We start from the raw sequence: 27,859 nt of genomic DNA on the forward strand, positions 1-27,859 counted from the left end.
ATAAAATATAAATAATAAATACACATTAAAAAATGAACAATATCTTAACACTGCTTAAGAATTAAATTAATGTAATAGCCTATTATTTAACAGCACGAACGCTCGGTGGCTGTTTAAAGTAGGCTAATAAACAATAAGACAACGTGTATAATGCTTTAAAATAGATACATTAATATACTCTGGAAAATGTGATAGATATTCAGAAATTGTAGAAACCCATGTTAAAATCGCTGTTGAACGACTCCACACCAATCTCAGCGTGAGCGAAAGCCTTTAAATATGCCCCAAAGGCATTGTGGGACATGTAGGCTATAACTGCACCACATTCCCTTTACCGCTGTAGGATCCATGCTCTTTGGAAACTACATCACCCCAACTGCGTCTGTTAATACCTAGGGCGCTTTGAAGTATCTTCAGATCGATGAAACACAGGAGGTGAGTTCTTTATTAGTATTTTATGTGCTAAATTGCCTCTTTTTTATTCAGTTGTGTTGTTCAGTGACTATATGCTAGATGAATTCTTAATGTATTTGCCACTAAATTATTTTCTTATTAACATTGTATGCTTTTCCATCTGCGTATGTTTGTTAATTGTTGTAATAAATTGACATATCTGACACCTGTCAATCAAGATGCAGACCTGTCCATGATATTAAGGGGAATGGAAGATTCCAAATCTGCTCAGAAGAGGTTTGAAGCAGCCGTAAAAGTGATTAGAAGTTTACCTGAAGATGGTAATACCTCAGTATCACCTATTCATTATCAATGCCATGTATTGAACTGAAACGGTTTCCTTTTAATCCTTCCTTTTTTTTTGTTTCCCCGTAGGCTCTTATGACCTGTCCGATGATATGCTGGTTTTGTTCTACAGTTACTACAAACAGGCTACAGAAGGACCCTGTAACACCCTAAAACCAAACTCTTGGGATCCTATTGGAAAAGCTAAATGGTACATACGTATTAGCCCACATAGAAGAATTTGACATGTTAAGTTGAATCAGTTCAGTTATATTTTCTAAAGAACATCATTAAGCAGTGTTGCGGTGAGAAATTTTAAAGTGTTCGAAATAGGGCAGCGCTAATATTCTCAAACTAAAGTACATAATTTTTGAATACATGTGATGAATATGGGGATGCTTATTTCAACATATATTTTACAGCATTATTGTTTTTGATGCGAAGAGAAAAAAATGTGTAGATTTTGAGCTGAAAATATATGTTTAAATTAATAATAAATATATGAGCTGGGCAACACAGTGGCGCAGTAGGTAGTGCTGTCGCCTCACAGCAAGAAGTTCGCTGGTTCGAGCCTCGGCTGGGTCAGTTGGCGTTTCTGTGTGGAGTTTGCATGTTCTCCCTGCATTTGCGTGGGTTTCCTCCAGGTGCTCCGGTTTCCCCCACAGTCCAAAGACATGCGGCACAGGTGAATTGGGTAGACTTAATTGTCCGTAGTGTATGTATGTGTGTGAATGAGTGTGTATGGGTTTCCCAATGATGGGTTGCGGCTGGAAGGGCATCCGCTGCATAAAACAGATGCTGGATAAGTTGGCGGTTCATTACGCTGTGGTGACCCCGGATTAATAAAGGGACTAAATCGAAAAGAAAATGAATGAATGATATATGAGCTGCTAAGCAATATGCATTACAGACAGTCTTGGGTTAGATAATATATGTGACTCTGAACCACAAACCTATTTTTGTATTTGTATGCACAAATTATAGATTTTCATTTTATACCAAACATCATTAATATATTAAGTATAGATCAAGTTTCATGAAGAAATCCTGTAAATTCCCTACTGTAAATATATATAAAAAAGATTTTTTAATAGTAACATGCATTGCTAAGAACTTGATAAGGACAACTTTTAAGGGGATTTTCTCAGTATTTAGATTTTATTTGATCCTGCTGGCTCCAGATTTTTAAATAGTAGAATCTCAAGCAAACATTGTCCTATCCTGACAAACCATGAATCAATTGAAAGCTAATTAAATCTTTAATTAATTTTCTTTCCGGCTTAGTCCCTTTATTAATGTGGGGTCGCCACAGCGGAACGAACCACCAACTTATCCAGCATATGTTTTACAAAGCGGATGCCCTTCCAGCTGCAACCCATCGCTGGGAAACACCCACACACTCTCATTCACACACATACACTACGAACAATTTTAGCTTACCCAATTCATTCATACCACATGTCTTTGGGCTTGTAGGGGAAACCCACATGAACATGAACATGCAAACTCCACACAGAAATGCCAACTGGGCCAGCCGAGGCTCAAACCAGCGACCTTCTTGCTGTGAGACGACAGCACTACCTACTCCGCCACCTCATCCTCACTTATTAAATTTTAATTTCCAAAAATAGACCCTTATTTTTTGTGGTCTGTGTTTATGTAATGTTATAAGTTTCAGGGTCACATACAAAAAGCTGTGTTTGAATTGTAGCTTCATTAGGCATTAGCAGACCAGAGTAAATCAAATGTATTTATTTAGAGCAGGGGTTCACAATTGAAATGATCCCAAATAGAACACAACAGACAGATTTTTAGGTAACCTTAGATCTTTTGGATCAATGAAAAAGATTCTTGAACATGTTTTATGGCTGTACTTTTGAGTGTTCTGCAGTATTTTTATTCTGTATGGTATATACAGTTGAAGTCAGAATTATTAGCCCCCTTTTGATTTGATTAGATTTTTTTTTAAATATTTCCCAAATTATTTTTAACAGAGCAAGGAAATGTTCACAGTATGTCTGATAATATTTTTTCTTCTGGGGAAAGTCTTATTTGTTTTATTTCGGCTAGAATAAAAGCAGTTGTTAATTTTTTTAAAAACATTTTTGGGACAAAATTATTAGCCCCTTTAAGCTAATTTTTTTTTTTCAATAGTCTACAGAACAAACCATCGTTATACAATAACTTGCCCAATTACCCTAAACTGCCTAGTTCACCTTATTAACCAATTAAGCCTTTAAATGTCACTTTAAGCTGTATAGAAGTGTCTTGAAAAATATCAAGTAAAATATTATTTACTGTCATCATGGCAAAGATAAAATAAATCAGTTATTAGAAATAGGTTTTTAAAACTATTATGCTTAGAAATGTGCTGAAACAATCTTCCCTCCATTTAACAGAAATTGGTGAAAAAAAATAAACAGGGGCGCTAATAATTCAGGGGGGCTAATAATTCTGACTTCAACTGTAAGTCTGTCTGGGCTGGCATGGTGGTGCAGTGGGTAGCGCTATAGGTGAATTGGTTTAAATTGGTGAATAGGTGAATTGGTTAAAGTGTCCGTAGTGAGTATGTGTATGTCCTTGGCCTCCAGGTTGGGTGGTTATGAGCATTGAGATTACGACCCACCTTGTAAAAATTTGATGTTATAAAACACCAACATAATGTGGCTTAATATCAACTTCAATATAAAATGCCCTGGAAGTAAGTAAGTATGTGAGTTTAAAAACAAAGTTGATGAAACAGATAAAAATCTGTTTAAAGATAGTAGGAAAGCCTCTTGAAAAAATATATGACTTTTCATATTATAAGAACCTCACAAGGCTGGAAAGGTTCAAAATTTCCCTAGTCATGTGTTGAATCATAAATTTACACCATTAAAGTCTAACCGTCAATTTAGAGTCCTAAATTTTGATAAAGTGATATTAAAACAGTCAATTGTACATCAGGCTGTCTTAGAGTTGAATAAGGTAAAATGATTTTTTTTTTTTTTTTTTGTACATTAGTGTCTGTGTTTTTGTAAGGAGTATTTATCATGATGTCATGCAGGAAAAAATTCAGATTCAAGTCTGACAATACAGTTTTGTGAATTGTATAGATCTTGCCATTAGATGTTGCTAAATGTTTAAGAAATTTGGGATTCGATCATATTTGAAAGATGATCATGATAACAATGTTTTTCATCATAGTATAGTGGGTAGGGACAATTACTGTTTTACAATATAAATTTGCTTCAGTTGGATAGTCTGCTCAGTTTAATGATTAATTCGCCCCCCAAAAAAGAAGGTTCTGTTATTAATTACACACCCTCATATTCCAATCCCCTGAGAAATTCATTTTCAGAACACAAATGAATGTATTTGAGATTAAATCTGAGAGCTCTGTCGTCTTTCGTAGACAGGAATGGAAGACATCTAAAGTACAGAAAAGGAACCAAAACCATTGTCAAAACTTTCCATGTGACTTCAGTGATTCAATTGTTGTCATCTGAATCTCCAAGAAAACATCTAATGACCATTTATGACTTTGCCCACCTAAATTTTCTTTCTGTTTTTGTTTTAAAAGTTTTATTGAGATATTCATTGCATTGCATTGCATTGCATTGCACAGCATTACAGCAAATATTACAACATCTCAGCTTTTTTTTTTTTACAAAAAAGAAATAAACAAATTACAGTTTTTCTCAGTCGCTTTGGTGCATTTCTCACAACACTATTTACATTTGCACAACAGGTCATGCATTTCTCAAAACAATTAGTCATTTGTGCACATCCTAGTTGCAGTTTCTCATTCCTTTCAACAAATTGCAAATGCTTTCAGACATGCATCAATTGCTTTCATACAACTCTCTGCTGTTTATAAAATTATCATTCGCTTATGTCATGTCAGTCAAAATGAACTAAACTTCTAAATGCTGAATAGTCATTCCATATAAAACTAACAGTCCTCATTTCATTACTTCAGTCATTACATACAAAAATGTTGAGCTTGATCACTTGATCACAGTCAAGCAAACTTTATAAAATAAAATTTTCTAACTTTATTGTCCTGAAAATGGCTCTAAAATTGAACAATTTGAGGAATGATTTACAGACCTGTGTATGTTGCAGGTTCAGTTCCGATATGTACTGCAATATTGTTTACAGTTGTGCAGTTCAACCCAAAGGGAGTTTATGTTTGTTGTAAATAAGGGTGTGTTTATTCTTTTGCACAATGCTGTGAATAAATTAGGATTGTAAAGAGCAAATGCAGACTAAAAATGTGAAACATGCATATTCAGTGTCTTGTACTCAGATACCTCACTAAATGCAGTGATGTCCAACTTTAATGTAGTTTTCAAATGGCTGTGCAAATAGTATATAGTGCTGTCTTGAGCTTTTTCAGGAAGTGTCACCAACATCTGACTTTTTTGCATTGAAAAAATGTACAGAGTAACACTGTGAAAATGAAAAAACACGACAAAGCCATTTGACTATCTTGTTCATAAACAATAGTGTCAGGACTTTTCATTTGGATGATACTGACACTTTGATTGACATGAATACTTGCTTTTGAGGAATGAACTGTCCATTTTTGAGCATGTGACACGCTTTTGCAGGTTATCAGCTAGGTTTTGCAGTTTGCACTAATTGTTTTGAGAAATGCATTAACTGTTGTGAGAAATGCACCAAAGCGACTGAGAAAAACTGTAAATATCACACACATAAAAAAAAACAACAACAACAAAAATAATATAATATAATTATTAAGTAATTCGCATAAACCCAGAATACACTTTTCGAAAAAAAAAGACACAAAACATCTAACCCCTAAAACCCACCCCACCCCTGGGATTACAGTTTTTCTCGATTGCTTGGATGCAGTTGTCAACTGAAACTCCACATTTTCAAAACAGTTAACACACAGGCCTAAACAGCGGCACTCATGGTCAAAATGACACATTTTGCTTGCAAAAGGCACATATCGTGTCAAAACATTTAACATATGCAACAAAAGCTAGTTTTACCTTCAAACTACACAACTTGCAAACAAGTATATGAGCTCTTTCAATTAATCATTACACAATGGACAACAAAATACAAAATACAGAACTCAAAATGCACCACCATTGCTTGCCATTGTAGCTTATAGCCAATGGCATTTGTTGTCTCTGTTTGGGCTGTCAAATTTGCCTTTTTGCAAAGAATTGGATCAAGAATAAGATGTGCTTTGATTGAATATATATTGAATTCATGACATTTTTCAAACTGTGGCTGGAAACTGAAATACTGTATATAAAAAAAACAGACAAAAGTAATAAAATACTGTAAATATTAGAGAAAACACATGTAAACTAATATACAGTCAAATCTATTGGGAGTATAGGACATAGCCATATTGACCTCCTCCATCAATGCTGGCACAGAACAACACAGACCTTCCATCGTTTTTATAAGGTTTGCAGAATGATGGCTAATTGAAGATTTGTGTGAAGGAGTGTCAAACCGGTGCTTCAGTGATTTCATACTGATGTTGGTAGTTTTTAATAGTTAGGAATAGATGGATTCTGTTTGGTTACCAAAACTAAAACAATGGAGTTTGGACTGCTTGAATGACATCTGTGTTAACTGTTTGGAAAAATGTTAGGGAAAATGTGTCAACCCAATGAGAAAGGGTTTACACATTTGCAAGACCGGTCCTCTGCTCTGCTGGGATAGTGATAATGAAAATGAAGAGGAACCTAGTTTCTTTAACCAGGTCAAAGCAAACTAGAAAAACTGTAAAGCTTAACTAAAGCAGTACTGTTGGTGTGACCATCACCATCTGGGTTTTTAACCTACGCTTTTAAGATAGAGGAGAGGAGACCAAATCATGTCAAAATATTTTCTACTTCTTTGCCATAAGAAATCTGATCCTTTCCAAATGTGCTAATTTAGTTAATTCTTCCAGCCAAGATCTAAATGCTGGGGATTCTGTTGATTTCCAAAACCTTAGCACCAGGTTCTTTGCCACAATAAAGCTGTAAGACAACAATTGTTTTTGAGACTCCTGGAGTGATCTAGTTTAGTCTGAAATTACGAATATGATCAAAAGTGGGTCGAAAACTAATTCACAATGTAAAATTTTAGATAGAGTTTCAAATATTTCAGCCCAAAATGGGATCAATTTAGAACACAGAGCATAAATATGTAAGGAAGTGGGTAAGTCCATCTTGCATTTATCACAGAAGAGGGAGGTATCAGGAAAAAAATGTATGTAATTTTGTCTTGGTATAATGAAGCCGGTGTATAATTTTAAACTGAATGAGACAGTGTCTGGAGTTAAACTGCTTTTCTGTGTGCGTTTAATTAATAACAGGATTTTCATTTTTTTTTTTGGGTGAACTAATCTTTTAACAGCTTTTGAATTTCACAACAGACAAAAGGCACAATCTGAAACATAATAAATCATAATCAAGCACTGCCTTGATGCATAAAGCAAAAATCCAGACATGGATATCAACCCAGACACCTATTCTTTGCAGGGAGGCATGGAAAGACTTGGGAAACATGTCAAAGGATCAAGCCATGACGGAATATGTTCAAGAAATACAACTGGTTTGTAGAGTTTGTGATAAAGCTCTCAAATTTAAGCAATCCATATGAAATCATAAGCAACCAAATGTTTCATCGCAGATAATAGAAACCCTCCCGGTCACGGATAGGATGGCAGAATTATTGGATGCTCTTGACCCATTTTATGAGATTGTGGAAGATGATGATGATGATGATGATGAAGGTGTCAGTAAAGCAGCACCGTTATTCACAGGTACTGTTATTAAAAGAATATATTTCTAAGCCAAATGTTTCTGCCTAATTTGAGCCCTTTTATATTCAACATTCGATTATAATCTCGAAACAGGAAGCACTAATGCTGATAAAGATGCTGAGAGAGATGAAGAAGTGGAAAGTGAAAGTAAGGAGGGAAATCTAGATGATTACATGGAGTTGGTGGAAAAACAGAAAGGTACAACAAAAGCTTTTTTCCTTTATATTGTGAAGTCAGGATGACAGACTGTATGTAATTGTTATGATGTCTTTAAATTGTTTATGCTATTGTTTTTAAGCTTGTCTTTTGTTCTATTCTGCAGATTTGAGCTCCACTACTGGAGAGAAAGGTAGTTTGCTGGTGTTTAATAGAAGTGAGGAGAACAGCATCTCCTCCTTGACCGATGGCACTCACAGCTCTCTGAACACTGTGGACGATGAGGAGGAACTGGTTTATGGTATATCTTATGTTTTTTATTTCACTTTTGTAGCCATGCCTTAATTATACTGTGTTGCTAGTCTTAGTTGTAAATACAAAACCATTGTGGTCTTAAGTTTTGATTGAAAACATTTTGCTCTTGCGTAATGACGTTTTAATTGCAGTTCAAGTAAACAACAAATCTGTTGTAATTTGTGTGTTTGTAAATCGATTTTTGATCATGTAGCTGTTACCAAATGTCATGCAGATGGCTCAGATGATGAGATGGACAGTGACTCAATGGATAAACCAGCAACACCAGAGAAGGTACAGTTTCTGTTCATTTTTTCTATTCTTTCATGGGTCAAAGACTATTTTGCTTCTCAAAATCAATTAATAGAAGTAAAAATTTAAAGGGCACCTATGGTGAAAAATCTACTTTTCAAGCTATTTGGACAAACATATGTGTTTATATAGTGTGTGGACCATCATATTGGGGTGATATAAACACACCCAGTCCTTTTTTCTTCATTTTAACAACATAAAAACGGTGGACCAATTGGAGCGTTTTTTTTTGGACCGGTCCCCCTGCCCACCGAATTGATTGACAACTGCGCGCATTACCATGTCCCGGTAGTCACATGTATATGTAAACAAGACCAAATGTGATCAAGAGTGAGTTTCACATGTTTAAAATGTTTTAAAACAGAGCACGTGTGTAATTAATTACAGCGATTTACTTCAGCTTTACTTCATAACCACAGCCGTGTAACAGATATCCACACAGCACTGGAGATTAGCCTGTATCCTGTCACATTTGAGTGCAAAAACAGTGCTAAGCTAAGCGCACTCTGGCCGTACTCACACTAGGTACAGTTGCCTCGAACCGGGCCAAAGCACGCTTGTCCCCCCTCCCGTCTCCCCCGACGGCCCGCGCTCACACCATATCGGGCCTCGGCACGCTTACGTCATCACTGCTGCGCTGTTCAGAAGCGCTCTCTATGGCAAGCCTTTTTAGCATTTAAATCTTTGTTCTGACTCCATAAATATATTTAGAGATATCTCTAATTATATTTTGACTAGTCATAATTATAATTCGACTAGTCAGAATAACAATTAGAGATATCTACAATTGCAATTGTACTAGTACTAAATCAGATTGGAGATATCTACGACCAGTGTGGCGCAAGGCGCTGCGCAATAGTCTTTTGGTAGTTGCAGTTTGGCGCAAGAGTGGTTTTGAGACGTTGCGCTACGCTGTTTAAATAGCAAATGCATTATTTAAAAACGAGTCCTGACACGCCCTGAAAGCGTTTTTCGCTCTGCGCATGGACCGTCAAAATAGAGCCCTTCAAGTCAAGAGGGAGCACAAAGAAATCGGCTCCAATTTTGCTGCATTTCTCAAATATTTGCAAATGATATAGATTATTAGATTATTAGACATATTTGCACAAGAGAATCCCTCTGTGGTGATTGACAAGTGCTGATTATAAACGCTGCTTTGCTTTTTGCTGTGTCGGTGCGTGTCTCATGCTCCAGTTTCTCTTAGTGGAATGAGAAAGCATATTACTGTCTCCTGTGGTTGTTGAAAGATACATCCTCTTACAAACGTGTGCTTTTGTTTCAGTGTGCTGTTGTCTGTTTGGTGTGTTCACTCACAGATTTTTAGTCCAGATACAGCCGATGCAAACCTCCTAACAGTTGGTTTTCATCAACACTAGATGTTTGCCATCGGTTTGGTGTGTCTCAGCCATAATATGTAGATTTGGTGCCTGAGAAACATTTCTTATTATTATAAGCTTAAGCAACACTTATGCTGCTTAACAGCTTTTCAAAAAATTTACAAAGGAGAAGTAGTTATTTGAAATATAGAAATGTTTTGTGGCATTGATAAAGTCTTTTTTTTTTTTTTTTTTTTTTTGCAGAATAAAGACGTAATTTGTTTTAAAGGGAGGTATTGCGCAACTTCTGTGTTTAAAGTAGAAAGAGTTGGATTATTATGCAAATAGATGTCTTGGCTAAAAAAAGGGAAATTTGGGAAAATCTAACAGAGGAACAAAAATCCAAAACAAGCCTAATCATCAAATCGACAGATTAGACACATGCATAATCATTTATCATTCATTCCTGTCTATTTGATGACTTGGTTATTTTTGTACTGTTGTTAGACGTCTTTTATATTATCAATGACAGCACAAATTTAGCCTTTTTTTAGCCAAGACATGCATGCTTAGTCAAGACTTCTACGTTTAGATGTCTATTAGACATCTACTAGACTTCATTTGAACACAATCAATGCAGGCTAGGCTTAGTCACACAGTGCTGATGTTGATAACATGAATATTTACAAAGGGTAAAGTATAACAATAGTAATTTGCACATTTTTATGTGTTACGAGCTTAGAAATCATTAGATTTAATCACATTGGTTGCGCAATGTATAAGTAACGCAGTGGTGTAGTCCTAAAAAAAAAAGAGGTGTACTATTACACCCGACCCAAATTTTAAATGAATGTAGGCAAAGAAACGACGAAAGACAATGTCTATTTGATTCATTAGCTATATATATATATATATATATATATATATATATATATATATATATATATTTTTTTTTTTTTTTTTTTTGATGATGATGATGATGATGATGATGATGATGACAATTTAAATTTTTTGAGAAAACTATCCATTTAAAAGAAAAAAACAACAAAAACTAATTTAAAGGGAGATGCTAATAGTCTTATCCTATTTAATGATTTATATTTACCTAATTGTGCACCGCAGCAGACTCTGGGCTTGGCTGTATGTATACAGTATTTAGCTTATTTAATCATTTTAATATTGAAAAAAAGAGTCCATCAAGATAGTTAAAACAATTTAGGTAACTTTTATTTAAGTTAACTTAATAGGGCCTGTGCATACATGGAAAGACAGCTTTTTAACTGACTTTCTTAAATGGCTAATTACTTTACATTTAAAAAGTACCTTTAAACATCAATCAGCCATTATTTTTGATTGTCACATTCGTGCATGCTTGTTTTAAACCAGGGGTCTCAAACTCGCGGCCCGCGGGCCATTTGCAGCCCTCAGTGCAATATTTTGTGGCCCGCGCCGACCGCTGTACACTGACAGAATCAGCGGAGCGGGGAGAGAGAGCGCTCCCCGCTCCGCTGATTCTATCCGTACACAGCGGTCACTGGCATTCCCCGCCCGCCGTGTTGTCGCGCGCGTTCTGATCAGCTGTGTTGTCGCGCGCGTACTCAAGAGCGGTGTTATCGCGCGCCTACTGAAGGGCGGGACCGAGGGTGTGTCGCGTCGCGGGGGCACTTTTGATCATTTTGGAAGGGCACTTTCTATGCAAGACTAAAAAGGGCATGTGCTCTGCACAGGTTGAGCCCTATGTGTGCACGTGCCTGCTAAAAAGGGCATGTGCTCTGCACAGGTTGAGCCCTATGTGTGCACGTGCCTGCCCTGCATCTTATATATATTATAGGTAGATACAGACTGGTACAGACTGATGTGACTGGAGTGGGGTAGGGGTGTTTTATTTATACATATATACGGCTTTTTTTAGGTGAGGGAATGGAAGTTTTGAGTGAGTTCCCCCACTTTTTTCCCTAGGACTTCAATAAGTCAAAGTACAGGTCTAGACTTAATGATGATCATCTTCAAGCCATACTGAGGGTCTCAACTGCTTCCGCTCTAAAGCCAAATGTGGTTCAGATTTGTGAGAAGCGCTGTCAAGTCTCTGGCAGCAAGAAGTAGGCAAAAGATGCCATGTTCAGAAGAACTGTTCATAATCTTCACTCAATGTTCTATTAATGTTCAGGACACTTCATGTTCAGAAGAAATAATTAAAACTGTTAATAATGACATTTGAGGACTTTTTTTTGTGAAATCCCTTATGCGGCCCAGCCTCACCCAGACTTTGCCTCCTGCGGCCCCCAGGTAAATTGAGTTTGAGACCCCTGTTTTAAACCAAGCTATTAGGAGTCTTTCTTCTGTTGTCGCTATTATATACTAGTAGTTACCCTTTTAAATCACATTTTACACGATTCATGAGTATTCATCGTTCATCGTTTTTAGTGTAATATAAAGGGCTCTATTTTGACGGTCCATGCGCAAAACGGAAAGCGCAGGGCGTAAACGCATTCAGGGCGTGTCAGAATCCATATTTGCTAATTTAAGGACGGGAAAATACGCTTCGCGCCGTGGCGCATGGTCTAAAAGGGTTGAGTTTATTTTCTTAATGAGTTATAGGTGTGTTTTGAGAATAAACCAATCAGAGTCTCATCTCCCATTCCCTTTAAGAGCCTTGTGTCGTGCCATAAGCGAAGTAACGTCTTAAAAAAGTGTTCATATATTTTACGATAATTAAATTCCAGATATATGTGAAATTCTGAGACGTAGAATTTGTGATTTGCAAGTACAATTTCCACATCAGTAACGGCGAGGGACAAAATGAAGAAGTTAAGTTAGCTTAATAGTGTTTACAAATTTAAGTGGATTTAAAAAGTCCAAAAAAGTCAATAATTGTGTTGGATAGCTCATTTTAAATAAATAGTTTGAAATAACATCAAAACACCATTTTTATTTTAGATTCAAACACACCCACTGTTGATCTGCTCCAGCACAGAATGTAATGTAATGTAATGTAATGTGTATTTATATAGCGCATTTATTGTGTATGGCCATACACCCAAAGCGCTTCACAATTATGAGGGGGGGTTTCTCCACACCACCACCCGTGTGCAGCATCCACTTGGATGATGCGACGGCAGCCACAGGACAACAGCGCCAGTGCGCTCACCACACACCAGCTATTGGTGGAGTGGAGAGACAGTGATCGAGCCAATTTGGTGGAAGGGGATGATTGGGAGGCCATGATCGTAAGGGCCGATAGAGGGACTTTGGCCAGGACACCGGGGTTACACCCCTGCTCTTTCACGAGAAGTGCCATGGGATTTTTAATGACCACAGAGAGTCAGGACCTCGGTTTAACGTCTCATCCGAAAGACTGCGCCCACTGACAGTATAGTGTCCCCTTCACTTTTACTGGGGCATTAGGACTCACGCAGACCACAGGTTGAGCGCCCCCTGCTGGCCTCACTAACACCACTTCCAACAGCAAGCTAGTGTTCCCTAGTGGTCTCCCATCCAGGTACTGACCAGGCTCAGCCCTGCTTAGCTTCAGTGAGTAACCGGTCTTGGGCTGCAGGGTGATATGGCTGTGGCTGTTGATAGGGCTGTGGCTGTGGAAGACACGTAATGATAGTCATCCAACAAAACACTGCAACTGCGAGTCTCAAACAGAGATGGAGACAAAGAGGCTAAACTTCTATATTTCAGCTTCAACAACTTTAGTTCAGTCGAGTTCATACAAGCCCTCGAAACAGCAATCATTAATGTGATTTATGAGCTGAGCTGATCTCACAGTATCCATCATGCTAATAGAGCACTTCATCACCAGAGACTTTGGAAATGCTTTGCGATTCTTGGCAATAAACAAATTACGCCTTGTAAGTTTTGGATTACGTGACTTTAACCATAGTGCATTGATAGTCAGCACAAGGATAGGCTGGTGACACTTCCCACGGATAAAGAGAGGAAAAAAGTATTTGTTTGCCATGTCATGTCAGAGCAGTATAAATGGGAGTATGTGATGCTCTCCCTAGGGTTCAGGAGTTCGCAGCGTGCGTTTGGCAGATGGGAGTGTGGTTGGAGCCAACATGCAACACGGGGGAAACAGAGAGCCTCAGTGTGGGAGTCAGGATGGAAAACCGCAGGGACTTATATCCCCCGTCCCCCACCCGCCGACTCTTGGAACAGTCCGAAATGACAGAATCTCAGCATGCAGTGGAAGAGGTTGGGCTTGAGTCACTGTCTGAATAATTCTTGAGTACCATGACGTCAGCTAGCAATAATGTGATCGACTAGCCAATTTTCCACCAGCATTTGTATACACTTACAAACGTGAGCAATTTAGTATCATACAGTACTTCTTCTCAGAAATATCTTCCTAATAAGGCAAGAGACTGTTAATATCTCATTGAAAAAGATACTATATTTATATTATCATTAAAGGGCTAGTAAGATTCATAATATAAAAAGACACAACTTAAATATTTATCCCAGTAAAACCTCAAATACAGTGGGAGAAATAAGTATTCAACACGTCACCATTTTTCTCAGAAAACATATTTCTAAATGTGCTGTTGATTTGAAATGTTCACCAGATGTTGGTAACAACCAAAGAATCCATATATGAAAAGAAAACAAAACTAATTAGTTTACAAATTAAGTTATGTGTAATAAAAGTAATTGACAAAGGAAAAAACTATTGAACACATGAAGAAAGGGAGTAAAAACAGCTGCTGAAATCTCTCAGTAGTTCTTCAGCAACCCTCTGCCCTTCGTCTGTGTAATTACAACACAGGCTCATTCTGAAAACATAGTCCCATGGACATTTCTGGAGACCACGAAATACATCCAGGGAGGTACGTAATTATGCAGTTTTTGTTTTCGCGAATTCGCAAGATGCCGGTGTGTGTGCTTTTTTGCATCGCAAATTTCTCTGGCGAGTGTCGTTTGCGCCCGCGCTGTTCTCGCGTGAACGCACCAGAGGCCGCTGTCCAACAACCGTCTGTCTGACTGACTAAATGGCAAACCTGTCGACCGGCCAATCGACTGAGCCACCCTTCTCATTCCCTAAACCCAACCATTGACCCGCCAGCCCACCCGCCCGCTTTCTTCCCTAAACCCAACCGACGATTTACAAAAGCCATCCAGAAAAATTATTTTTACCACGTTTTCAGATTTTACCATATTCTCACACTGTTATTCAGTTGTTCATTTCATACTTGGATTCTGTTTTTGTCTTACCTGATTTCTGGAATCGCTCCTCCCCGGACTCAAACTCATCGTCGACTCAAGTCATCGTCGTCATTGTCAACTCCTTTCTGCGCTACAAGTCACAAGACGAGCTAACTAGACAAACTGGTTGTGGTGGGAAAACCCTCCACATGGAGGTAAGCGGTGAGCTGGAAAGCGCAAAAAGAAACGGCGTTTGCTTAAAAAAATTAAATGCAGCCATAAGTACCTTTGGTGAAATTATTCACAGCCTCCAGAAACGTCCGCGGGACTACATTTTCAGAATGAGCCTGTGTTTGTAAAATAATATCCGCTGTTTCAGTCCAACATCAACATTATCATGATGATTAAGATGAAACCAGGGTGGACATTTCAGCAAGACAAGGATCCAAAACACAGCCAAGGAAACCCTTAATTTTTTCAGAAAAAGAAAATCAAGCTGTAGAATGGCCCACCCAATCACCTAATCTGAATCCAATAAAAAAAATACAAAATAAAGATCAGATTTGGATAGACGAGACTAACAGAACCATCAAGATTTTTACACTCTTTTAAAACCTGTGACAAAAAATCACACGTGAGCAATTTAAGCAACTTTATTCCTCACACTGGACGAGGCAGTGGAGCAGTAGGTAGTGCTGTCACCTCACAGCAAGAAGGTCGCTGGTTCGAACCTCGGCTCAGTATGCGTTTCTGTGTGGAGTTTGCATGTTCTCCCTGCCTTCGCGTGGGTTTCCTCCGGGTGCTCTGGTTTCCCCCACAGTCCAAAGACATGCGGTGCAGGTGAATTGGGTAGGCTAAATTGTCCGTAGTGTATGAATGTGTGTGTAGATGTTTCCCAGAGATGGGTTGCGGCTGGAAGGGCATCAGCTGCGTAAAAACTTGCTGGATAAGTTGGCGGTTCATTCCACTGCGGTGACCCCGGCTTAATAACGGGACTAAGCCGACAAGAAAATGAATGAATAAATTCCCCACAATGAGAGTCGTCTTTAAGCTGCCATATTTACTTTATGGTATAATTATCGCTATTATTAAACCATTAATTGATACTTTAGCCTCAATAAACTACTAATTTGCTATTTATTAATCAACATAGGCTCATTCTGAAAATGTAGCCCTATATGTAGGATAGAAAAACATGGCAAAAAATTAAATAAACAAGTAAATAACAGGGTGAGAATGTGGTAAAACCTGAAAAAGTGGTAAAAATCAGGCGAGGGCTTTTTTTTTTTGATTGCTTTTGAAAACTGTCGGAAGGGTTTAGGAAAGTGGGTGGCAATTACTGCTTTCGAAAACACAATTGGTTGGATTACTCATACATCAGTCGACAGCGGCCTCTGGTGAATTTACGCTAGAGCAGCAGCTGCGAATGGCACTCACGAGAAATTTGAGATCTGAAACAGCATACACAGCGGCCTCTGGTGGATTCGCGAAAACAAAAGCAGCAAAAAATGTACCTCTTGGGACGTAATCGTACCTCTATATACAGTTCTGGAGACCGCGAAATATGTCCCAGGAGCTACATTTTTGTGCCAGTTTTTGTTTTCGCGAATCCACGAGAGGCCACCGTGTATGCTTTTTGAGATCTCAAATTTCTATCGCGAGAGACATTTGCGGCTGCTGCTTTTGCATAAACCCAACAGAGGCTGCTGTTGACTGACTGACTGTTTGACTGACTGAACGACCGACCAATCGACTGACTCACCCTACTCATTTCCTAAATCCAACCAATTTTATTGATTGACCCACCCACTTCCCTAAACTCAACCAAAATTTTTTAAAAGCAATCCAGAAAGAATAAAGCCCTCGTATGATTTTTACCACATTTTCAGATTTTACCACATCCTGTTATTTACTTGATTATTTTATGTTTTGGATGTTTTTGTCTTACCTGCTTACCTTGCTCCATACGGAGGTAAGTGGTCAGCTGGTAAGCACAAAAAGGAATGGCGTCATACTGCTAAAAAATGAAATTCAGCCATACATACCTCTGGCTAAATAATTTGCGTCTTACAGAATCGTATATAGGACTATGTTTTCAGACTGAGCCTATGTTGACATTTTCAGAACGAGCCTGGATTGTATTAATAGTCTTTAGGCAGGTTTAGGTATTTGGATTAAAGATGTAGAATAATATCATGCAGAATATTTATGTTAAAAGCACAAATTAAAAGCCAATATCTTACTAAAAAGTAGATTATAAGCACAATAGTAAGAATTGGGGCTTAAATTTAAGGCTTATGGTGATTTCTAAAAACATTTCTTTTATCTTTGACCAGATGATAAACGCAACATTTTATTAGTTATTTTGCAGGATACTAGTATTCAGCTTAAAATATGCGTGCAATCAAAATATACAATGTTTATTTTGCTTGCTCACATTGTTTTCACACCGTTTAATCTAAAGTTTAAGGTTTGATCGGAGTCTGGGAATCCTTTTAAGGATAAATGAATTGATTGATTAATGTTTCACCGAATCTCAAGCCTTCTGTCAATAGGAACTCACCTACTAAACAAACATGATAACTTTTCAGAGCGCGGTTGCCAAGGAGATGGTGGTCAGCGCGGGGAGACGGCAGACAGAATGGACAAACAGGCCATCAACACACAGATCACCACCATATTGTCGGAGCTGGAGGACAACATGCAGGATGTTCTTCGCAGACTGACCACACTGGAACAGCTTACAGCGTCACAAGTATGACCAGCACCCAAATTCCTTTTCATCATACATCGTCATGATTAAGGATTCTTAGATGAATAATGATAAAATTCAAATTATGGTAACACTTTATTTGATGTCATCGTTTATGTTATTAACAGACCATTAACTAAATGTAGTAGCTCAATAAAGCTAATTAGCTGCTTATTAATAGTAAGGTGGAAGTTGGGTTTAGGATTTGGGTCAGTTTAGGGATGTTGAATGAAATCATACTACACAACTACAAAAAACAAAGTTATTATCACCAATAGGCAGGCAATAAGCCAGTAAAATTAGTCGGGTGTGTGGACAGAACCCAGACGCAGATCAGCAAAAAAAAGCTTTATTAATTAGGAACAAAAAACTGGACACAGAGCCCAGATAACAGCCAACAGGGCTGGAAATAACAAAAAACCTATGGTAGGGTAATTAGTCACGCCCCTTAATGCTTTTGCGTCCTACGCTTTGGACTTTGCGCAAGGATCATCAAAATAGTGCCCGGAGACTCCAAAGACTAATTTAACCCAATTTGTGAAGTTGTGGATGTGGAGCTGGTGCAAATACAAGCATCAGATGTGTGTCTAATATATATATATATATATATTAGGGATGTGCGGAGCAGCCGGTATTTGTATTTGTATTTGTATTTGTTGAGGGGGGAAAAGTATTTGTATTTGTATTCGAGTAAAATTCAAAATGGCGCAAAAATATATATTTTTTCTATTACACTTCTAATTTACGTTATAGTGAAAGTATTGTTTAATTATACCCATTATATAAATTATAGACATGCAATATTGGCTGTTGTTTTTGAACATGTGACAAGAAATGTCATTGAAAAGAAAATAACATAGAAGCCATTATCTCATCCATGGTTAAACCAACAACTAATAAAATACCATTGTGAATATTATGAACCCCACCACCACCGTTCTTGTTGAAGGACACTGAATAGACAGAATAAAAACAAATAATACTTCAAAAAACTGTTCTTCTTCTGAAAGAACTTCTTTCCAATGCACAGAATTCCAAAAACTAAAATTAACTAAATAAATCTAAATAAAAACCTGCCTGGGAGATCTGGCAGAACAAAAGTATTCTATATAATACTAAAAGATACAGCCCTGCTATTGTCATCTGCCAGCCACAAAACAGACACAAAGTTTTTTGTTTTTTTTTTCTTTTTATGTTTGAAACTGACTTGCTGGGGCAGAATGTGGCTGTGTTGATGGTTTGGTGCTTGTGGAGGATTTAGCAGAGCATAGCTGTGCTGATTGAGGGGATTGATGCTTGTGGGGGGTTCACAGACAGTATCAGGAGAGGATGCTTTTAGTGCATGTGATAATACATTACATAGAAGGTTGCGCGGTGGCACAGTGAGTAGCACTGTCGCCTCACAGCAAGAAGGTTGCTGGTTCGAGCCCTGACTGGGTTCTCCCAATGTTGGCGTGGGTTTCCTCCGGGTGCTCCGGTTTCCCCCACAGTCCAAACACATGCAATACAGGTAAATTGGGTAAGCTAAATTGTCCCTATTGTATGTGTGTGAAAGATAGTGTATGGATGTTTCCCAGTGCTGGGTAGCAGCTGGAAGGGCAGCCACTGCGTAAATCATATGCTGGATAAATTGGTGGTTCATTCCACTGTGGCAACCCCAGATTGATGAAGGGACTTAGCCGAAAAGAAATGAATGAATGATTATGCATAGAAGATGTTGACAGATGTTTAATATCTCTGCCTCTGCTGATTTCACTTTTGTAAACATTATACTGTATCAGTTTGTTTTATCTGCAGCTCCACTGACTGTAAAATGCTTCCACACAGAACCTGAAGTTTTTTTTTTTTTTTTTTTGACTGGTGGAGGACCAAGAAATGGCTCAGAAGCAGTCTTACTCTTTTTCTATTCGGGTGCCCAAATGTATTTGAGGAGTTTCAAGTTAATAAAAAGTGAGTGGAAGATATGCTAAGGTTAACTAGCCTATAGCATATATCTTGCTGTCTGCAAAAGACAGTAATGTAGACGTACCATATAACTCCCATAAGTGCATACTATTCGACACAACTGCAAAAGCATCGTTTTAACCTTTATAAAAGAACGTTAACGTTACTCTGTCAACAGTCTATTGTCTAAATTACTGCGCTAACAGAGCTAACGTTGCGTAAACAGAGAGCACCCGATTGCAAACTTCAAAAATGCAGCGTAATGGAAAATCCTGATCAAACTCCTAAGTTTATAAACTGCATCTGGAACCCAATTAAGGTACAAAAATCTATTTAACAAAAATAGTGATGCAGTGAAGTATTTTTTTCGCTCAGCCAAGCCTTCTCTGTCTGTATCTGTGGAGAAGCTTGTGCCTGACACATTTTACCTCCGCCCCGCCCTCCGACTACTGACTGAGCGTGTCTCTGTGTCTCTCTCTCTCTCTCTCTCTCTCTCTCTCTCTCTCTCTCTCTCTCTCTCTCTCACTCACTCACTCACGCGGGCATGCACTGTGGTCTCAGGAGGAAACGCAGCTTTTTGATATAATGTTTTTCTTGCTCCCGAATACAAATAATTTTTCAAGTATTTGTTCGAAATAAGTATTCGTAAAAACACGCTATTCGTGCCTTTCCGAATACCGTATTCGGGTTCGGCTCCACCCTTAATATATATATATATATATATATATATATATATATATATATATATATATATATATATATATATATATATATATATATATATATTATATCTTCTATTTTTCTTTTTTCACTTTTAATTACCGAACATTTGATTGGCTTTGGTCCACGCTGTATTAAGCCTGGTTTATACTTCTATACTTCTAACCTATGCTATGCGCGTAGCCGTGCATTTATACTTCTGTATGTTATTTGTGTTGCTCTGCAATAACACTTCCGAAACGCTAGTTGGCAGTAGGTGTTTATGTTCCTCTGTGTAGAGTTACTTCGCTGGGGTTTTGATTTTCCTGTACGCTACCTTAATGTAAGTGGCTCAAACTCGCTCATTCAGAGGTGGGAGTTGGCAGACGTGTAACAACTTTAATCATAAGGTAAACACAAAACAAAACTGTCCATCTAAAGCTCCTTCACAGGACTCCACACATGTAAACGCTTGCTCCATCGGGCTTGCGCGGCTCTCACCTCCGCCCATGCTCGTCAGCGATACCAAGCTGACCAATCACAGAGCTTGGATTCGTTAGTGATATTTTGCGAAAGGTGTGCGTAACGTCAGTGTGAAGGCTGCACCAGAGCATATGCGTGCGCTTGACGCAGAAGTATAAAGTATAAAGAAGTATAAATCTTTCACATTGCAGGTTTTTATCTTTTACACATGTTAAAAGATCAAGTTGATTGACTTGAAGAGGGTATATGTCTTGACATAATCCACACAGGTGTGAAGTAGCGTGAAGTCATGTATCATTTTAATCGTAGCATTAGTCTGAGTGTAAATCCCCTCGTCAGGCAGCGCTGGATCAGCATGAGAGAGAGGACCAAAGCACATCAAACGAAAGGTATTATCAAAAGAAAAATACACAACTTAAGATATTTAAATGCTTGTATTTGTTGTATTTGCACCAGCTCTGCGATGCACGTCCAAAGCTTTATGCTCTGGGTTGAATTAGGCTGTCCAGTCTCCTTGTATAGTCTTATACTACAATGGTTGAAACCCATACAGGCAGTCAGGCAAGAGTAATACAGAGAGTGGACCAAAGCGCATCAAATGATCGATAATTAAAAGGGAAAAAAGAAAAAGAGAATGAATATATATACTTTCATATTAGACACACATCTGCTTGTATTTGCTCCAGCTCCACATCCACAACTTCATGCATTGGGTTAGATTAGTCTTTGGAGTCTTCGTGTTCAGTCCTTTACTTCCTTTACATCTGTTCAGCCGAGGGAACTGAACCAACCCCATGATCTCAGACACAGCGGTATTCCAAAATGGCGGTGCCCTAGGTCTAAAAGCCATAGTAAAACATGCCGTTTTCTGCTAAGTGGTTACATTAATCGAGTTTGTTTAATATATTTTCATTAAAGTGGAATCCAATGTACAAAATAATGTAGTAAAAGCACTCAAAATAGACTAGTGCTTTATTAAGATTTTTGTATTTTTTACAATTAATCAGGATTAAATTATCAAAATGACTCTTGCTAACAAGAAAATATAATTTATTTACAAAAAATAAGGAGCAAAATAACATTGGCAGGGGTTAAGCTACAATAATAAATTACAATAAACCAAACTAACTAAAATAAAGAAAACTTCCCCCAAAAAATTAAGAAAATAAAATACATTAAACTTACCTCAATACTAACAACAAAGGAGAAAACGAAAATAATAAACAGAAGGCACCAAACCTCCACATCATGCTCCAAGCCAGACAGGGAGACAGAAAACTGTGTTTCTCCGGTTTAAACTTCACATCGGCATCTGACAAAATCCCAACAAGAGACATCAGCTCAGCAACAATCACTCATTCCTCATCGTTCAAAATAGCAACATCTCCACAAAGAATAACGAGCGGGGAATCGAGAGAGAGCAGGAAGCCGATGAATCCATGTTCTTTGGTGTTTTAAATACAGCCGCCGCCAATCACGATCCGCCGTAATCCGCTGCACCTGCGAATAATTGAGAATGAGAGAGTGAGAGAGAGAAAAAACACACCACACCCACTACAAGTAATCGTAACAATATTTAAAGAGTTTAGATTCAAAAACCTCTACGTGCCATCTGAATTTTCTTCTAAAATGAGCATTTTTTCCAAGGCTCTTATATTTATGTTCACTAATTTCACATTAAAGGCAATGAAAATAACATATTAATTGAAATAAAACTGAAATTACTTAACTTATACATAGTAGCCTAAGACAATGCTGTTGTTAGGAGAAAGATTCAGATGTCACTTAGAGGTTAATGCATCTGAACTTTTCATTTATTATGTATATTTAAATACACACATGCATGCAAATATTTGAGAACATTTGTATTAATATTTAGATATATAACATATGTGTATGATACAAATTATATATAAACTTAAATATCTACGTAACAAAATTGTAAAGTTTTGCGTCTGTATATGTGTATGTATCACATATACATAATAAATAATAATAATACACCCATATATTATGTCAAAACAAATCATGATTAATCTTAAACAGTTGTGTGGATGAATTGTGTGATTTAAATGCTTGTTTTGTTTCAGGCTGAAATCTCTCCTTCCAAAACCTGGCACTCCGACAAACCAAAAAAGGTCTGGTGATGAAGTACATGAATTTCCATGGTCTAAAAAAATAGCTTTATATAAACAGAATCAAATAATGGTTTCTTTATTTATCCTGTTGTTTAGAGGCTGTCATGGTGGCCTTTAAACTCATCCCCCTTCACTGCAGTGCTAACAGTTCTCTGGCCATTTGCTGTTCATTGGCTGGTGCAGTTTTACTTACAGAGGAGGAGGAGGAGGTAAGTGTTGCTTTGTGTAGTGTAAACTACAATTTAGATGTCAATGAAAGTACTCATATTTATATTTTTAATCTGAATCATTTTCTGTGTTCAAAGAGAACAGATAATGTTGAATGACATGACATGTTTGCATCTCTCTGCAGGGTTCTTCTGGGCTCTGGAAATCCTTGAAAATGCTTGTATTGTAATCTAGTTTATTCAAAGATTGAAACGTTCATATATTTTAGATAAAAATGTAATTGTGTTGCTTTCATGATACGTTGTTACTACATAGGTAATAATAATTAACTATTTAAAGGAGACCTATTATACCCCTTTTTATTCATTCATTTATTTTTATCTTAGTCCCTTTATTAATCTGGGGTTGCCACAGCGGAATGAACCACCAACTTGTCCAGCATATGTTTTACGCAGCAGATGCCCTTCCAGCTGCAACCCATCTTTTGGAAACATCCATTCACGCTCATACACAACGGACAGCCTACCCAATTCACCTGTGCCGCATGTCTTTGGACTGTGGGGGAAACCGGAGCATTGGAGGAAACCCACGCAAACATAGGGAGAACATGCAAACTCCACACAAAAACGGCAACTGACCTAGCCGAGGCTTAAACTTGCGACCTTGTTGCTGTGTGGCAAAAGCACAACCGACTGCGCCACTGCGTTGCCCTACGTCTTTTTAAAAGATGTAAAAAGTCTCTGATGTCCCCAGAGTGTGTATGTGAAGTTTGAGCTCAGAATTTCCCACAAATAATGTGTTTATAACTCTTTGAATCTGCCCCTTTTACGCTTTGACCAGGGCTTAATTTGTGCCAGAACATGTCTGATCCGGCACCTCATTTTACAGGTCCCCCTCCTCCCCTGTCTGCTGTTCACTTTCACTTTCTTCCGCGACTCCCCAACCCTCTTTACTTTCATATGTCACAACCAACCCCCCTCCCGGATCTTTACTTACGTCAGTGACACCCCTCTGCCATCCAACCCCCCGCTATCCCCCCCACCCCGCCCCCTCAACTTTTGTGCGCAACACCGCTACATCCTCAAGTAACATGCTGAACTCGTTACCCCGATTTGTTCCTGTACCTCGCAATTCACAAATTAAGCACTGGCTTTGATCCAACTTGTGCTGTCTTGTTAACTGCTGCTTTAAATTCAAATTAGATTGTGCTCACAGCGCTCTTTTGAAAAGATGGCGGGTCTACAAATGCCTGTGTGTCAGCATAGTGGCAGAAATTTACAACCAGGACTAAAGTTATCTCTGTGAAAATCTGAGAATGTTAAAAGACATCCTAAATCTCCACATTTATAATCCTCTTAGTTGACATTTGGCAGGTGCAAAAACTTGAATGGCGGACGACCGCTTCTCACTCAGGATTGATTACTGTGCGTTCAAACTGAAAGCGGCGAGATCGTCAAAGTAGCCGGAAGACATTCATATTCAATGGGAGCCAGCAGAAATAATAAACCTGTGTGGGCATCGAGGAGAGTTGAAATCAAGTTAACTTTATGGTAATGAGCTATGAGGTGGTTCGGTGGCAACAAGTCGAAATGTAGACATCCACCGCTTGAGAGGAGTCCAGAGAACACAGTACTGTGAACGTTGGTTCTGACCACAGTTACCTAAGGGTTTGATGCAACCCTGGCTCTTTCTGCATTTTTTGTTTTCGCGAATCCACGAGAGGCGGCTGTGTGCGCTTTTTCGTATCTCAAATGTCTCTCGCGAGTACAGTTCGCCCCCGCGCTGTTCTCGCGTAAACCCACCAGAGGCCGCTGTCGAACGACCGTCTATCTGACTGGCTGAATGATTGACTTGGCGACCGGCCAATCGGCTGACTCTCCCTCCTCCTTCCCCAAACGCAACCAATTTTACAGATTGACCAGAAAAAGAAAAGCCCTCGTCTAATTTTTACCACGTCTTCGGATCTTACCACAATCTCACCCTGTTATGAACTTGCTTACTTCAATTTTTGGATTCTGTTTTCATCTTACCTGATTTCTGTAACTGATCTTCCCCAGACTTGAACCCTGTCTTCGCCGTCAGCTCCTCTCTGCGTCTCATGTCTGCCGACGTACACGACGAGCTAACTAGACAAACTAGTTGCAGCGGAAAAAGCCCTACACATGGAGGTAAGCGGTCAACGCGGAAAGTAATGGCGTCATACGGCCTGTAGCGTTCGCTTGAAAAATGAAATGCACCCATACGTACCTCCAGCTACATGATTTGCGGTCTCCAGAAACGTCCGCGGGACTACGTTTTCAGAATGAGCCTGGGTTGGCTTAATTATTGCGGTTGCCAAATATCCAATTATTTACAATGTTTTCCTACAGTGACATACATAAAAAAGTTACTGGCGAGTTACTGATGTGCATTAGCATTATATATGTATTTTTTGTTTAAAAAAAAAGAAAGAAAAAAAAGGAAAAAAAAGTGTGAATCTCATGCTTACTATAACGACAGTACAAAACAGTATTGCTGCTTCAGAATATCTCAGACATATGGACACGTACTGGATAAGTGGAGCAAAGCCACACCACACGCAACAACTTAATCTTCTACAGTTAAATGAATTTGATAAAAAGTGTGCAACTTTTTGCACGCTAAAAGGCATGTTTTATGCAGGATTGTAACTGATTTGCTGCAACGACCTCTTTAAATACGAGATCAATGTTGCGAATTTTGACACTCTCGCCGGTGGAGCAGGGAAGGCAGACAACGTTGTCATCAGGGCATCCAGAGCGAACTTACATTTACATTCACATTTAGTCATTTAGCAGACGCTTTTATCCAAAGAGACTTACAAATGAGTACGCAGAAGCAATTTACACAACTATAAGAGCAACAATGAATAAGTGCTGTAGGCAAGTTTTTTGAGTACAGTTAGCGGTGGAGCCAGGGAGGCAATTGCAGATTAGGAAGGAAAGTGGAGATTAGGAAGGAAGCTTTGACGCTCGCACCGTCTTCAATGTGGACGCACAAATACTAATTTACTAATGAGCAAGATATCGTCACTAACAGGTGGGGTTTTTACCCTTCTGATGACGTTAAAAAGGGAGAATGTCCAGAATGTGTTTTTGCAAGTGTGATTATAAAAAATATATATTATTTTTTTTCCATTAGAGGCTGATTGTATTCACACACTGCTGCCACACATAATAGGTCCCCTTTAAATGAAATAAAACACAGTGATTTTGCTTTCGCATAAAATAAAACCGCCTAAATCTAGCTTAAAGGTGTAAAATCAAATAAATCAGTGTCTGGCATGGGGAAAACATGCCATAAAAATGTTTCCTTAGAATACTTCACTACAAAATACATGAACAAATCGCATCTTATTTGGTGTAGTGTGTATATGTATGAAAATATTTAATTTGCCACACTTGCATGCAAGCATTTGGAAAGTGCTTGAAAAGTGCTTAAATTTGATTTTAAAAAAGTATATGGACCCTGTTTCTTGTTATTTTAGATGGCTTTTTAGAACTTTCAAAGAGACTTTCTTCTTTCTGGAGTAATCCGGTTTATACAAAAGAATAAGAATACAGAATAGGAAAACACTATGCTTTAAAGGTTTGGAGAGAAAATACTTTTTTATTCAGTGAGGATGCATTAAGAAAATTATTTCTGAAGGAATGTTTGACATTGAAGAATGCAGTAATTATGCTGAAAATTTAGCGTTGAATTACAGGAATAAATTAAAATTGAAAACATGTTCAAATTTAAACAATTATATTAGATTGTAAGAATATTTGACTGCTTATGTGCTTTTAAACTCTAGTGTTTATTATTATAACACATATTCTGTTGGGGTTTTTGTTTATGTGACTTGTTTCAATGCAGGTAGTTTGTAGCCTTTTAAAGATCTTTTTCTACAACATTGTGTAAACCTGCCGGTCCTACACCACCCAACCCGCTCTGAGCTGGTATCGATCTGGCGACCTTCCGCATGGGAGTCGGTTGCACTAACAAGGAGGCTAAACACCATGGCCTTTAGTGTGGGTTGCTAGAGCACCTTTAGAGGTCAGATGAGTAAGGTTTACCTGCACACACTAGCTGGCCTCCGTTACAATTGCACACATTTTTACATTTGTTTCTAATTTACATACCAGAGGAAGAATAAATCTTATTTTGCTTCATGACTATGCACTGTCCTATTGTAATAAAGACTGAACCCCGAAAATAAATCTTAAAAAAATGGCTTTAACAAAATAAATAGATAGCTACATAAAAAGAAGTTAATGTGTAGGTGTATTAATCTGTTACAGCTTTTCCAAATAGGACTATTTCTGATATGTCTTCTAAAGTATATACTGCATATGTTGAGCGCTATATAAAAGAAGATATTAGTATATTTTTATAAGCCACAGTCATACAATATGTATAAATGCGTTACTGTTTTGTAGTGTAATTATTTTGAAAAATCAATAAAGAATTGGAATTAACAGTTGTATTTTTGACTGATAATAGACTGGCAGACAACTTCTATAACAAACTGTAAAAATAAAAAATAAGATTTGTCCTGAATTCGTCTGTATCAATGCGGGCCTATTGAGATAGTGTACTGTTTCTACACGGATTCATATAAAGACGGGACAATAACAATCTGGTTGTGTTCAACGACCGATCTATATTAGAACATTATTAAAGCCTTATACGCACCAATTAATCAAGATATACACTAGGTAATGAACTATTATTTTTTAGAAAGAAGCTTGAATCGTACAAAGCAATTATTTTTCGCAAATAATTATATGGTTTTTGAAGTCAAGCTACGTTCGCACAGTGGGCGTCGCTGATTTGAAGTCCATTCGACACTTGTTGTAGTATGTAAATATTGGCCAATCGCCGTCTCTGTTGTTGCCTCATGACTATTAAATTAAGTACGTGA

General features: G+C 38.0%; 1 protein-coding gene and 1 long non-coding RNA gene across 7 annotated transcripts; one reads left to right on the top strand and one right to left on the bottom strand.

Moving 5' to 3' along the window:
* The first annotated feature begins 373 nt into the window (after window positions 1-373).
* Window positions 374-24,794, top strand: acbd5b (acyl-CoA binding domain containing 5b). 6 transcript variants are annotated; one of them, XM_005171138.5, is made up of 13 exons: window positions 394-435; window positions 633-734; window positions 829-949; window positions 7,239-7,311; window positions 7,390-7,522; window positions 7,616-7,720; window positions 7,845-7,979; window positions 8,187-8,266; window positions 13,614-13,803; window positions 17,343-17,506; window positions 22,720-22,767; window positions 22,864-22,976; window positions 23,120-24,794. In XM_005171138.5, the coding sequence occupies exons 2-13, from the start codon at window positions 647-649 to the stop codon at window positions 23,145-23,147; spliced, it is 1,278 nt and encodes a 425-aa protein (XP_005171195.1). In that variant the 5' UTR covers window positions 394-435; window positions 633-646; the 3' UTR covers window positions 23,148-24,794. The 6 variants fall into 6 exon arrangements, with proteins under 6 accessions (NP_001093558.1, XP_005171195.1, XP_073765781.1 ...); XM_073909680.1 differs by having other exon boundaries at window positions 8,208-8,266; XM_073909691.1 differs by having other exon boundaries at window positions 829-900.
* On the bottom strand, window positions 24,694-27,838 carry LOC141377748 (uncharacterized). The gene is made up of 2 exons (XR_012390585.1): window positions 27,039-27,838; window positions 24,694-26,858 (listed from the first exon to the last, which is right to left on the bottom strand). It is a non-coding gene; the product is annotated as an uncharacterized lncRNA (long non-coding RNA).
* Between the last annotated feature and the right edge of the window lie 21 nt (window positions 27,839-27,859).

Source organism: Danio rerio, chromosome 2 (assembly GCF_049306965.1).
Source record: "Danio rerio strain Tuebingen ecotype United States chromosome 2, GRCz12tu, whole genome shotgun sequence".
Lineage (NCBI taxonomy): Eukaryota > Metazoa > Chordata > Actinopteri > Cypriniformes > Danionidae > Danio > Danio rerio.